The following is a 13671-nucleotide window of genomic DNA, read 5'->3' as shown; positions in this document are numbered from 1 at the left end:
ATCACCAACACTGACGAAAAGTACACAAAGCTATTTAAATTATTCTAGATTTGCACTAAACTGATGGTTTTATATTCGATTTGTAAAGAAGCAATCTTTATAGTTCTTTAGATAACATTTGGTGCCATTGGAATGGTTGATTTTGCATAATGTTCCCCTTCGTTGTCCACTTTTCGTGGTATTTTGCTCCAATGCAAACGACCAGACGGGAAACTGGTCGTTTGCATTGCGAACGTTCCGCAATTGATTCAATAATGAATTCTTGAATATTCAATTCTTGATACTGGAACTGAGCTCTGAACCTGAACCAACCGGAATGATGCACGTGCTTCACCTCCTGCTCAGCCAGCATGCATGCTTTGTGATTGAAGCACTATTAATGTTATTACTATCATTGTAATTGTTATTAATCACAGTTTTTGCTGCTTTTATTGATGATGATGATTTTCCAAATCCACAACTTTCACAATGCTTAAAGTGAGTCGAAGGGGGTTTAGCACAATGCGTAAATTACAATAATCACATTTCAGCATAACCGTCTTCTGTGCTGCTTTTCGGTTTCTCCCGGAGGCATTCTACTACTCCGCCCAGAATTTCGGCTCGAGTGCGTCAGTAACAACGACGATTCGGAATTCGGAACTAAACGGAGATTGCCAAATTCCCCTTCGTTGAACATGTGATCTATTCGAAAGTGAACCTATTTTTATTTGCCTGCGTCAGTCATTTCGTCGTCGTCGTCGTCGTCGTTGCCGTTGTCGTCTGTACGGAAAAGGAAGGCTCAGCTTCGTTTCAAGTCTTCGCCGCCTCAAGTGATTATCTCGGCGGCAGACGATAACGAAAGAATGGTGCAATGGTTTGGAAGCAAATGAAGATGCGATGTCGGCTTCAGGTTTGTTTGTAAATTTTTCCCAATAGGATCTTCTAATGTTGTTCTGGGAATTCGGGTCTTATGATTTATTTGAAAATAATTGGACTTTAGTTTGATAACTTTTTTGTGGTCTTTGCAGTTGAGTTGAGATTTTTTTCTATGTGTTCCTGATATAAGATAAAAACGTTCTAATGTTACCACACTTGAAGTAATATAAAAAAAAGATATAAGTCGTACGGCATACGGTTTTTACAATATTTTTATCACTCTAATATATTTTGGCCCGGTGCGGATATTTTTTATTGTAATCAAAATGAAGTAATCTTGCCTAATATGTTGAAGGGTGGAATAAACTTAAAAATTCTGAGAAACACATCCAGCAATATGTACACCGGAACAAAATATATTAGAGAGGCCTAAATATCTCCGTTATCCTAACGCTGGAGAGAATTCAATGCCGTTCGAAACGTCAATGTCGATGTGGTTTGATCGAACACACCGAAACTAGCGATGCGGTAGAGTAAAAATTGAATTGCTTCATCAAAAATCATCAAAACGTCGAAAATCAAGGCTTGCTACGATGCCGGAACATTATTTTTCCGGAAGCAAAATTTTTCAAAACAGGTCTTAAAACTATTCCAATATACTCAAAAATGAATGTTCTCCAACTGGCCCCATACAAAATTCCTGAATTTCGTTCGAAGGCTACTTCCAGCTCCGTAATTATACGATAAAAAGTGTTTAAAATGTCAAACTATCATTTGTAGTGTCGATGTCAAATGGGCTTTTGAGTTTTATCCGAATCGAACATCTGGTTCCGAAGTAACAGAGAAAAAAGTGAAAAAAAAAATGAAAACAGTGCTCATGATTCTCTCAAATGTCGTTTCACCGATTTTCTTGAACATAGATTTAAATGAAAAGCCCAATAGTCATCTTCAATTTTGTCTGGATCCGATTTCCGGTTTCGAAGTAACCGGGTAAAATGAACCTAAAAAATAAACTCGATTTACTAGGAAATGTTCAAGCCGATTTTCACTAACTTAGATTCAAGTAAAAGGTTTTATGATTCCATACAAAGATCCTGAATATCATCCGAATCGAACTTCTGGTTCCAGAACAATAGGGTGATATTCACAAAAACAAAATTAAGAAACGTGTTTTAACCCCCCTAGTGGTGTGATGATGTCTTTCTCATATCGCTTGTGTTCTCACATATAATAATGTGGTATTCAAAACAACTTATTCAACCTATAAAATGATTTGTTTGGCTTTCTAATGAAAGTTATAAGGTATGTGCATAAGTTTGGGGGTTAAAAAATAAGTTTTTTTCCTCTTCAAATTATTTCTAAAGAAATTGACTATCGATAGGAAGAATAGGCTAGTTTAGAATTTTTTCACATATTTTGCTTCGCCGCTTTAAGTGGAAGATGAATCTGAATGAAATTCAGATTTTGTAAGAGACCATAAGACCATTGAAATGAGCCTTAGATAGATTTTCAGATTCAAATTAATAGTATCGAAATTCCATAAAAAATTCCACAGTATCATTCAAATCTGACTTCCGGTTCCGGTGATATGTGTTAAGGAGTAAAAACAATGGCATTGACATTTCTCAAAAGGAAAATCCTGATTTTTATTCAGATCCTTCCTTCGGTTCCGGAGATACAAGGTTATTAGTATAAAAATGTCAAATTCAATAGTATTTTTATCATAAATTATCATACTCATCGAGAATTCCGTCAAATAGGCTGATTAGTATTTCTAGTTTTTAGATCTTGATTTTCGATCACCAAATATGCTCATGTCAGTTATACCGAGATCCGAATTTTTGCTGCCAGCATTACCGGAAATAGTGATCAAAAATTTTTATTTGGAACTCATTCCGATTTCCCCAAGATGGCTGAACTGATTTTCATTAACTTGAAATCAAATGAAAGCTGTTGCGATCCCATTGGTGACAGTTGAATTTTAAACTACTTCGGTTACACTAGTTTCCGGATTCCGGTTCCGGAAGTACCGGGATTAGTGGTAAAAACTCCAAAATGGAGCTCATCTCCATTTCTCAGAGATGACAAACCCCGTATATCATGAAATTAAGCTAAAAATTGGATTGGATTTTCATAAACTTAGAATGAAAAACAGAACTTAGAATCCCATAGAATGTTGCTGAATTTTGTTCCGAATCCGACTACCGGTTCCAGAATTATAGGGTGATATATACAAAAAAAATGAAAATAGAGAGGCCTTCGAATACTATAAGAATGAACCGATTTTTGTTTTTTGGAAACTTCATCTCAATTTCGCCCAAAACTTTTTTATTTTGTAGTTTATTTTAGTTGATAGTTAATTAAACTATCATGTACCGTTTTTTTCTCGAGGAATAATACGAATATTGCGAGAAATGCATCATTACACCACTAGGTGGATTAAAACAGATTTTTTCAAATTATATTCATTGCTACTTGAAATGCATTTCCTTGAATTTTCCCCGTTTTCCAGTCGGACAACATGCGCATACCGAAGCTCATATTACTTTAAACAATCAACTATTTTCCTCACTGTTTCTGTCTGTGACTTCCGGTGGAAGAACGATGCGAGAAATAAATTGAATCGGCGTCGAACTTATTGCGGTTGTTTGTTGTTCATTCGTTCGGATAGTGTCCCGGTTCGGGATGAAGCAATTGAAAATTTCATTTCGATTGTGTCTTCGGTGGTTTGTTTTTTCTTTTATTTTTTCCCATTCCCGATCGGATATGTCCTTTTCGGCTGTACGAAGTACGAATGGTGCTGATACTGTTTCGGATGCCAACATACGATGGAAACGATTTAGTTTTTTTTTTCGTTTGGTTGCTATCCGGTGACACCTGTTCTGTGCCGCAGTTTGCCACCGGTTTATCCGAATGGCACAATGGCTTCCGGGCAATGACGGACTCGGCACGGTCCCATCAGCTTTCCACCGGGACAGGGGGTGTGGGAAGGTTTCATTTCCTCGATAGATCCGTACCTATAAATATTTATTAGATTGTCTGCGTTTTTTTCAAGCGTGTGAGGCTTCCGGCAGATGTCTGAAATGTGCGGTTGAATAACAAAACTGTCCCCAAAGGGAAGGTCGAGGTTGGGGTGGGTTAAGACGAACCCGTCTCAATCGGTATTTCGGTTGTTTCGTGAGATTTATAGAAAGGTGCTCGGTCGTAGAGCTTAAAATGACACTGAAAGTAAATTTAAATGTTGATTCAGTTCTGGTGGAATAAAAAAAAGGCGGGAGATGTAACCGGATTAATGTTAAAGAATCTAAACTCTGGGACTGGAATTCAGGAACCGAATTTTTGAACCGAATGCTGGAGTTGATCTCGGAAACTCAAGTTCGATGCTAGATTCGGAAATCGAATTCGTAACCCTAATTCCGAAACTGAATTCTAAAATTGAATTCTGAATTGTTAACAAAACTGATCACTGAACCTGTGTTTCTGGAGCTGTGTTCGAGACCAGGATACTGGTTTGACACTGAATTCTGAATATGAACCCAAGTACTAAACTCTGCACTTGGATTCTGATCCGCAGTTGAATTTAGTTACAAAATTCCGGTCCTGGAAATTCGTTTTCAAATTCGGATCCAGAATTCAGCTCAGAAATTCTTTTCAAGAATTCAAATTCAAAATTTAGTTCAGAATCTAGTTCCAAAATTCAGCTACACTTCTAACACATGGATCAATAAGTCCCGAGACTAAAGCAGAGATGGCGCTCGTAGTAAACCAGTAACCACGTCTTTCTAGAGAACTAACCTTTGCTTGAAACGGTTCAAAATTTTAAGTCGATCCGACCAGAAACAGCTGAGTTATCGAGGTTGGAGTAAAGTCGTTTTGTAGTTTGTTTAAAAAATGAAAAAAAACGAGTTTCGTGTTTTGATAAAACATTGTTTTTTAATGGGTAAAACACCGTGCAAGCGAAACAATGGATTGAAAAATGTTATCCGGACTCTTGTCCATCAAAAGCAACGATTTGTCGCTGGTTCGCCGAGTTTAAACGTGGTCCTACCGACACAAATGACGCGGAACGCTCGGGTAGACCTGTGGAAGCCGTTACACCGGAAAATGTGAGTGAAGTGACAAAAATTATAATGAAAGATCGTAAAGTGAAGTACCGTGAGATTGCTGAGATGACACAGATATCATATGGAAGTGTATTTACTATCCTTCATGAAAAATTGAGCATGAAAAAGGTTTTTTCCAAGTGGGTGCCGCGATTGCTTTCGATGGAACAAAATGCACCCTGCCACAAGTCGATGAAAACAATGGCGAAATTGAACGAATTGGGCTTTGATCTGCTTCCCCACCCCCATACTCGCCAGATTTAGCCCCCAGTGACTACTGGCTCTTTGCTGATCTTAAAAAAATGCTCCAGGGAAAAAGATTTGGCTCAAATGAGGAGGTCATCGCTGAAACTGAAGCTTATTTTGAAGCGAAAGATAATTTTTTTTATAAACATGGTATTGAAAAATTGGAAAAACGTTGGAACCATTGTATCGCCCTAAAAAATGATTATGTTGATGAATAAAAAAAATGTTGCAAAAAAAATGTTGTTTCCATTGTTAGTCTCGGGACTTATTGATCCATGTGTTAGAATTGTAAAACTGAATTTTGGAACCAAATTCTTGGTTTACATTCTGGTCTAGAACTCTGAACCTGGACTCTCGAATGCAGTTCAGAACTGCATTTAGGATCAGAGTTCTGTTCCTGGATTTCTGTCCGAAGTTCCAGAACTTCAGGTTTAGAATTCTGAATTCCGGACATAATTTTTTGAAACGGAATCCTTGTCTGAACCTCTATTTCAGTTGCAGTATTCAGTTTCAAAATTCATATTCAAATTCCAGGCCTAGAATGAAGATCCTGATCTCAGATCCAGAATTCGGAAACAGGATCTCGGCTTAAAATCAAGTTCTGAAATTTGGTTTCACTTCCAGAATTCTGGTATTCGATTCTGGACGAGCAACTGAATTTTAGATATGGCTTCGGGAAATAAATAAAATTAAGCCTTGAATTCTGTAACTGAATTTCAGAACTAAACCCTCGAATTGGAAGTTGTCTTAGAAACGGAATAAACGTCGGAATTTTTATGTCATCTAGAAAAAACAAACATTATTTTCTAAATAAGCGACTCTCCGGATTTAAACCATTTTTTGATATTGATATTTCCGTTAATTTTTTGAAGTCACGGATGTTTTTTACAAAAATTTGGATAATCTTCATTCAATTGAAATATTCTTCTTCTGAGTGATCTGTAGCTGGATAGTAAATAAAAAAAATCCGGATAATAATAAAAATACTGTTGCATTTTGAGTTTCGTTAATCCCGTTTTATTGACAGTACGCATGCATTGACGCAATATTTAAAAGAAGTCCTTGCATTTTTTTAAAGTCGCATGAAACAGCAAAATAATTCTATTTAAATTGTTCCAACATTTGATTTGTCAACGGTAGTATAAATTTTTATATAAAATTACGATAAAAAATTTTGTGTTTTGAACATTATATAACATTATAATTATTTTTCTCTTACTGAAAGGAAAGGAAAATGAGATGCAATGCACGATATACAATTTTAAACCAATTAAGATACGACAAATGAATTTTACATAAAAACAGTCTAATCAGTATGATCAGATACAATCGATACTAATGTTTGATATAAAATGACTTTTTTTATCACATTCCGGTAGGTTTTTTTACAATTTATAATATCAAAATTTGATACAACTTTGATGATCTTATCTGATCGGGTACCGTCATGACATGTAAAGGGGCATTAAGTAAGAAATGAAATCTCTTTTTGTGGTTTTGTACTCGAAGTAGGCCTCGCCATCTTCACTCTAAACGATCACTATTCAGAGCCTTAGGGAAAGATTGTTCTGATCTCATTTCACGATAATAGACACCATGACACATGTCTTCTCATGAAATCATACCTTATTGTTGATGACTTCATGAGCAAAATGATTTTTCTAATGAACAATAACTCATTTCTCATGAAAATTTTCATGATACCAATCATTTTTCTTCATGAGTAGACATGTTTCATGATTTCATGATTTTTAATCATGTCACTTACAATGGATTTTTATTCAAGTAAGGAGTGCATCGAAAATAAGCTATACACATTTGTGTTGTACGCATGTATTTGTGATGGGTTTTTATGCTCAGATTACAGCATACTGTGCGTTTGGCTGTCAGCTTTTGTTTGTTTACTTGTCTGTGCGGTTGAAATTCTGCGTTTTCAAAATGTCGCGTATTGAAAAGGAAATAAAAATTAAGGTTCTGGACACATGGCTAAGTGAGAAGGGTATTACTATGCGAAAATTGGCGAAGCGGTTTGGAATTCATCATGACAGTGTTAAAACCATCATTAATAAATTTGGGGAACACTATTCTTGGATGAGCTATCAGGAAGGTGCAGAAAACCCGGTTCTTCCAACCCGAAACTGGATCAGAAAGTGGTATCTCTAATCATGAAGAACAAATCAATGTCAATACGTGATTTGGTCAAAAAAGCAGGAACGAGTGTCGGAATGATCCAGCGTAACAAGAGGCGAAATCACCTGAAGATCTACAAGAAGCAGAAAATCTCGAAACAAAGTGTAGAACATAAGAAGCGAGTAGCAACAAGGGCCCGGAAATTGTATTCGCGTCTTTTGCAGTGTCCGGGGAATTAGGGGAACGTGTCACTTGAGCCAATTATTTCTGATATGTAAAGGAGGATTCAAAAACCCTTCCAGGTCCAAAATACTTTACTCTCGTCGTTGAGGAGAATGTGAGTCGATTGAAGTGGAGAAATTCGGTCGAAAGGTACTGGTATGGCAAGCAATATGTTCCTGTGGTTTGAAGCCAACCATTTTTCACACTACCGGAACTATGAATGCAGAAATCCATCGATCTGAGTGCCTCCAGAAGAGATTGCTGCCTTTATATAAGAAGCATAGTACACCTCCACTGTTTTGGCCGGATTTAGCGTCGGCTCACTATGCCAAAACCACTCTCAATTGGCTTGTGGAAAAGGGTATAAATTTCGTCGAGAAAAATATCAATCCACCAAATTGCCCTCATCTTCGACCCATCGAACAGTACTGGGCAATCGTGAAGAGGGTCTTCAAGAAGACTGGTAAGGCAGCTGGGAACATGCAGGAGTTCAACAAAATTTGGGCTCAAGCGTCCAAAAAATGCGACGATCACTTGTCCGGAACTTGATGAAGGGCGTTCGATCAAAAGTTCGAAAATTCGTGGAGGAATAACATCAATTTCATCCGGTTTTCATTTTGCTCAAGTTTTACCTCGTACAATAAAGGATCAATTTTTAGTTTGAATAAAATATAATTTTTTTTAGCATAATTTGAAAGAAAAATTTGTGGATAGCTTATTTCCGATACACTCCTTATGTAACGTAGCTATTTGTGACCCCGTTAACATGTTCAGAAAGTCTCATTCAAATCGAAGTAGGTGCTGCCAACTCTGAATACGATTTGGCGTTAAATTCGTTAATATTCAATTACTACTCCAGGTAGCATTCTGGCACCGTTTGCTTTAACGTTGTTCTTTAATTGCAACTGATTTTTCGATAATGACACTAAAGCCATCGGTTCAGTATTACTTCCCGGTCCAGAAATCATTCGGTCTGTCATTTGAAATGATGTCCTTTTTTAGAGTCGAACCCCAAGTTGGCTATCTCTAAAAAAATAGTTCCTTGCTCAGTAAAGGAGAATTGCAGCGCATTCCGCTCATCACTAGCCACTGAAATCTGGACAGTTTGAGTATAACAATCAGGAATTTTATTTCTTTGCTAGATCCGACTCGGTTCCTATGGGGCAAAGGAATGTTGTTACCTTTACGATGATATTATCTTTCCTTCATTCCGCTCAGCTTGGGAATCCTGGAACAAAGGGATGATAGCTCCGCTGGACCCGACATTCCCGATCGAAAGAGTAAAACTTTTACCGTTCCGTTTGGTCGTTGTCGTCGTCGGCGAGTTGTCTGTTGAATAAAACATCATTATTGTTCGGTCCGACTCGTAAAAGCAGGGGAAACAAATCAGCATAAATATTACCGAACATACGTACCTGTTCCGGTGTTCCGGAACTGCTACTCTGGTTTGGGTTTGGGTTATCTGGCACCGAAGCAGGCCCCAAAAATCACTGGGTCGAGGTCGTAAAAAAGCATGACGACATTTTCGGTTAGCACCCGGTTCCGGCTACGGATTACCACCCACCCGCCGACAGATGGTTTAATCTGCTATTTTTGTGATGATGTTTTCCCGCCGCAAAACCCCAACGGGGGTCGTTTTTTTGTGAAATTGAAATTTTATTGTCCCTGGTTTTGGACCGGAATGGTAAATGATGACAGGATGGATTGAATTGTTCAAAATGTGGTAACCATTTTTTTGTCTACAACATTACAAAACCATGCGTATTGCTCAAGACTTTAAGTGCAGCGAAAAATTTTAACTATTTAAATAAAAATATTTTTCTTCAACACAAAACTTCAATTCGTAACACCGAAAACCGCCGGCTTGGTATCACTTTCTGGGAATTCATTCGAATACCCAACGGAGTAGGCCATGGAATAACTGTCAAACTTTGTACGTCTGGGCCAGTGTCGGCCCATTCCAGTTCCTACCGTAGCAGAGTGAAAACAAAATACCATAATCTAGTATAATTTATGTCACTTCTTCCTCCACTTATCCACGTAAGTGTTTCTTCGTTCTTCGCCGGGATTCAGTCCGTTTCGAACCCATTTAGCCTTTATTATCGACAATTAGCTTGAAGGGAAAAAAAACTTTTCCTTGTGAGTTGCTGCGGTTCCTCCTGCAAGCCGGCAAATTTCTGAATTGTGTCTTTATGCTCTCACGATCTCCTTTATCTCTGTCTCTGTTTCTTTCCAGTGCCGACGAAGGTTTCGACGGAACGTACCCGACGAATGTGGTGGTCCGGAACAACGGTTCCTGTCTGTACGTGCCGCCCGGTATCTTCAAATCGACCTGCAAGATTGACATCACCTGGTTCCCGTTCGATGACCAGCGGTGCGAGATGAAGTTCGGTTCCTGGACCTACGATGGCTTTCAGGTAAGGTGCGGATTGGGAGGATGGGTTTTTTTGTGTGCCCGGACACCGGAGGTGATTCTAGAAGTGACAAAAGTTTTCTCAATCCGTACGGGTAATTCCGTTGCTCTAAGGGTGTTTGTGTGTGAAAGAGATAGAAAGACAATTGTTTTGGCAAGTCTACGTTTCGGTGTTCGGGCGAACCTGTTTGGAACAAGTGTCATTATTCAAATTGGATAATTTAGAATGCAGTCAATTACGAATTTAAACTGCTCTAAAGCGAAAGTGGTTTAATTTAAACTTTTCTCTTGGTTTTGAAATCCATGAAAGCAAGTTCTTATTTCAAATTTTACACGAAACTGCATTGGGCGACCCTTCGTCGATGCATGAGATAGTTTTGTAATGTAATTTTAACGTTTCCAATCCAAATGTCCGTCGGATCTTGAAACAAAGTACTACGTATAACCCGGCGAACGACCAAAATTAGGTTAAAGCCGGGTATAAATAAACGATATAAAAAAAAATACTACGCTAATATCAGAAGATCGTTTTCATGTAATGCCTTATACTGAAGACGTATTTGAGTATTAATTACACCACATTATTTGCACTTTGGTACCGGTTTAAAGCATTCAACTAGGAATCTATTTATCGGAAGGTCAACGATGCGTAGAAGATGCGCATGGTTTTGTCTAAGTAGGCTTATTCTGGGATTAGTGAAAACATTTTGCTCTCGAATTATGGGATCTTATTTCACATCAGATCGGAAGTAATACACAGTTTGCTGCTACACTGAGGTATTTTCAAAGGTGTTTTTTTATATGTGATTTATTTGAAGCGACTTTTTTCTGCGCAGATTTCCGAAGTTACGCGGTATTTTATGCTAATTTTAATAGTTATGCGATTATCTTGTTTTGTCCTAAAAATACACGAAGTGTAGAGATCTGGTGTTATCCCGGAATTTTGTTCAAACCAACTCCCTGACACCTAGAAAATTCGCAAAATTTTCAAAAAAAGTTTTCTAAGATAACACCAGATCTCGACGTTTCATGCATTTTTACGACATTTGACATAGAAAAAATTCTATTTCGGAAATCTTAAAATTATTGTAAGTCCCAAATTTTTAGTCTAGATAACCCCAGATCTCGACGTTTGGCAACAACAAGTTTTTTTTATAGTTTTTCGTTTTTTTACGCGGATTTCCGAAGTTATGCGGTTTTTTGTGCGGTACGTATCTTCCGCGTAAAAAAAGACTTCAGTGCAATTGTAACTTTAACCGCATATTTCGATCCATTCGAAGAGGAATGAATAACCTAAATGTGATAAAATTACTCTCAAAAAAGAGCCTTTATTTCCACATGCGTAGAAGATGCGCATGGTTTTGTCTGAGTAGGCTTATTCTGGAATTAGTGATGACATTTCGCTCTCGAATTATGGGATCTTATTTCACATCAAATCGGAAGTTATACACAATTTGCTGCTACACTGAGATCTTTTTTTAGATGTTTTTTATGTGTGGTTTATTTTAGGCGGCTTTGTTTTACGTAGATTTTCGAAGTTACGCGGGTTATTTTACGCGGATTTCTGAAGTTATACGTTTCAAGTTTTCATAGTTATGCGGTTATCTTCTTTTGTCTTAAAAATGCCCAAAATGTAGAGGTCTTGTGTTATTCCGAGGTTTTTTTCTAGTCAACTCTGTGACACTTAGAAAATTTCCGATTTTTTTTTTCAAAAAAACGTTTTTTGAGATTTCACCAAATGCATTTTTATGATATTTGGCAAAAAAAAATTCTCAAATCTCGAAAAAAAATTCTCAAAATTATCATAAATTGTAGAGTCGATTTTTTCATACAAATTTTACGCGGATTTTTAAAGTTACGCGTTTTTTTGTGCGGTACGTATCCTCCGCATAAAAAAAGAGTTCAGTGTAATTGTAAAATTGACTAAATATTTCAATCCATTCGAGAAATAAGGAATAACCTAAATGTGAACCAAAAATGTTGCACTCCTTTTCGATAAAATAACTCTCGAACAAAAACCTTTATTTCCACATCAAAAAATCTTCACCAAAATTAAATTACGTTAAAATCATACAAACAACAAAATTCTTAGAATAAATCTTGTTTGCTCGTTTCGCCTTTCTCAATATGAAGGTAATAGAATTGCTGAAAAAACAGACTTTTGATTCGGAGCTCAACATAACCAAAATCTATACGGCTAACTAGCCGAAATCTGTTTCGTCCAAAACGTCAGTTTAGACATTACACTTCGGTGTAATAGAGAAAAAAAGCATTAACTTTACGTCTGCCTAGCGGTTTATGTTGAGCCGCCAGGGCGCACTGGCAGTTCAACACAAACTGTTACGCGCTGATGAGTCAAAGACGAAACGTAGAATCAATTTGAAATCGTACCGTAAAGTTGATTCAAAATCGAACTTAGCATAAATTTAGAAGGTAAAAAAGTAAGCGTTTTCCCCTTTAAATTACTATTTTGCCGTTAATCAAGTTCGAAGATCAAATAGTTATCACTTCTGACCCCGGAGATATAACGGTATAAGTGGCGTAAACGACAGAACGCACTTCACTTTGTATTACTTAATTTACTCTGAAATGATTGAACCGATTGCTTCAAGCTTAGGCACGTTCGAAAGCTACTATTGGGTCTTTGGTCTAGTTTGAAAACCTAATGGTTATAACTTCTGACTCCGGAGATTTAGCGGTATAAGTGGCGTAAACGACAAAACGCGTGGTATTTTTACCGCTCAATTTTTTTTTAGAGATGACTGAACCGTTTTCAACAATTCCCGGCTCGTTTGGAAGCTACTATTCGTCTATTGATAAAGTTAAAAGACTAAACGGTTGTCACTTCCGGTTCCGGAGATATAGCGGTATAAATGGCGTGAACGACAAAAGCACTTCACTTTTTACCACTTTATTTACTTTGAAATGATTGAACCGATTGCTACAAGCTTAGCTACTGTTGAGTCATTGATCTAGTTTGAAAATCAAGTGGTTATCATTTTGAACACCGGAGATATATCGGTATAAGTGACGTAAATGACAAAACGCGTTGTATTTCTACAACTTAATTTTCTCAAAGATGACAGAACCGATTTTTACAATTCTACGCTCGTTTTAAAGCTACTACTGGACTATTGATCAAGTTAAAAGATTACACGATTGTCACTTCCGGTTCCGGAGATATAACGGTATAAATGGCGTAAACGACAAAACGCACTTTACTTTGTACCGCTCAATTTACTCTGACATGATTGAATCGGTTGATACAAGCTTAGGCACGTTTAACAGTTACTATTGGGTCGTTGGTCTACTTTGAAAATCAAATTGTTATCATTTTAAACTTCGGAGATATATAGGTATAAGTGACGTAAACGACACAACGCGTTGCATTTTTATCGCTCAATTTTCTCAGAGATTACTGAACCGTTTGAAAGCTACTATTGGACTATTGATCAAATTAAATGGCTGTCACCTTCGGTTCCGAAGATATAATGGTATAAATGACGTAACCGACTAACCGTACATTTATCATGGACTAAATTTTCTGGTGATGATTCTACGAATTTCGATAAACTCAAGCTTATTTAAAAGCTACAATGTGGTCAATATTTAAGTTTGTGTAGGTTATGGCGAACATTCCCGGTTCGGCAGATATAATAATTTTTATGTGACGTAACCGACAAATTTCAGTGATTTTTAAAA

At 37.2% G+C, this 13671-nt stretch overlaps 1 protein-coding gene across 1 annotated transcript in view; it reads left to right on the top strand.

Moving 5' to 3' along the window:
* Positions 1-13671, top strand: part of LOC131426294 (neuronal acetylcholine receptor subunit alpha-7) — a 325402-nt gene that overhangs the window by 236024 nt on the left and 75707 nt on the right. Inside the window, exon 6 of the mRNA XM_058588913.1 lies at positions 9793-9973. Coding sequence (XP_058444896.1) covers positions 9793-9973 — 181 coding nt within the window. The remainder of the gene's footprint in view (positions 1-9792; positions 9974-13671) is intronic.

This window comes from Malaya genurostris, chromosome 1, assembly GCF_030247185.1.
Source record: "Malaya genurostris strain Urasoe2022 chromosome 1, Malgen_1.1, whole genome shotgun sequence".
NCBI classification, from domain to species: Eukaryota; Metazoa; Arthropoda; class Insecta; order Diptera; family Culicidae; genus Malaya; species Malaya genurostris.
The sequence above is the reverse complement of the archived record's forward strand: the minus strand, read 5'-3'. Positions and strand labels throughout refer to the sequence as shown.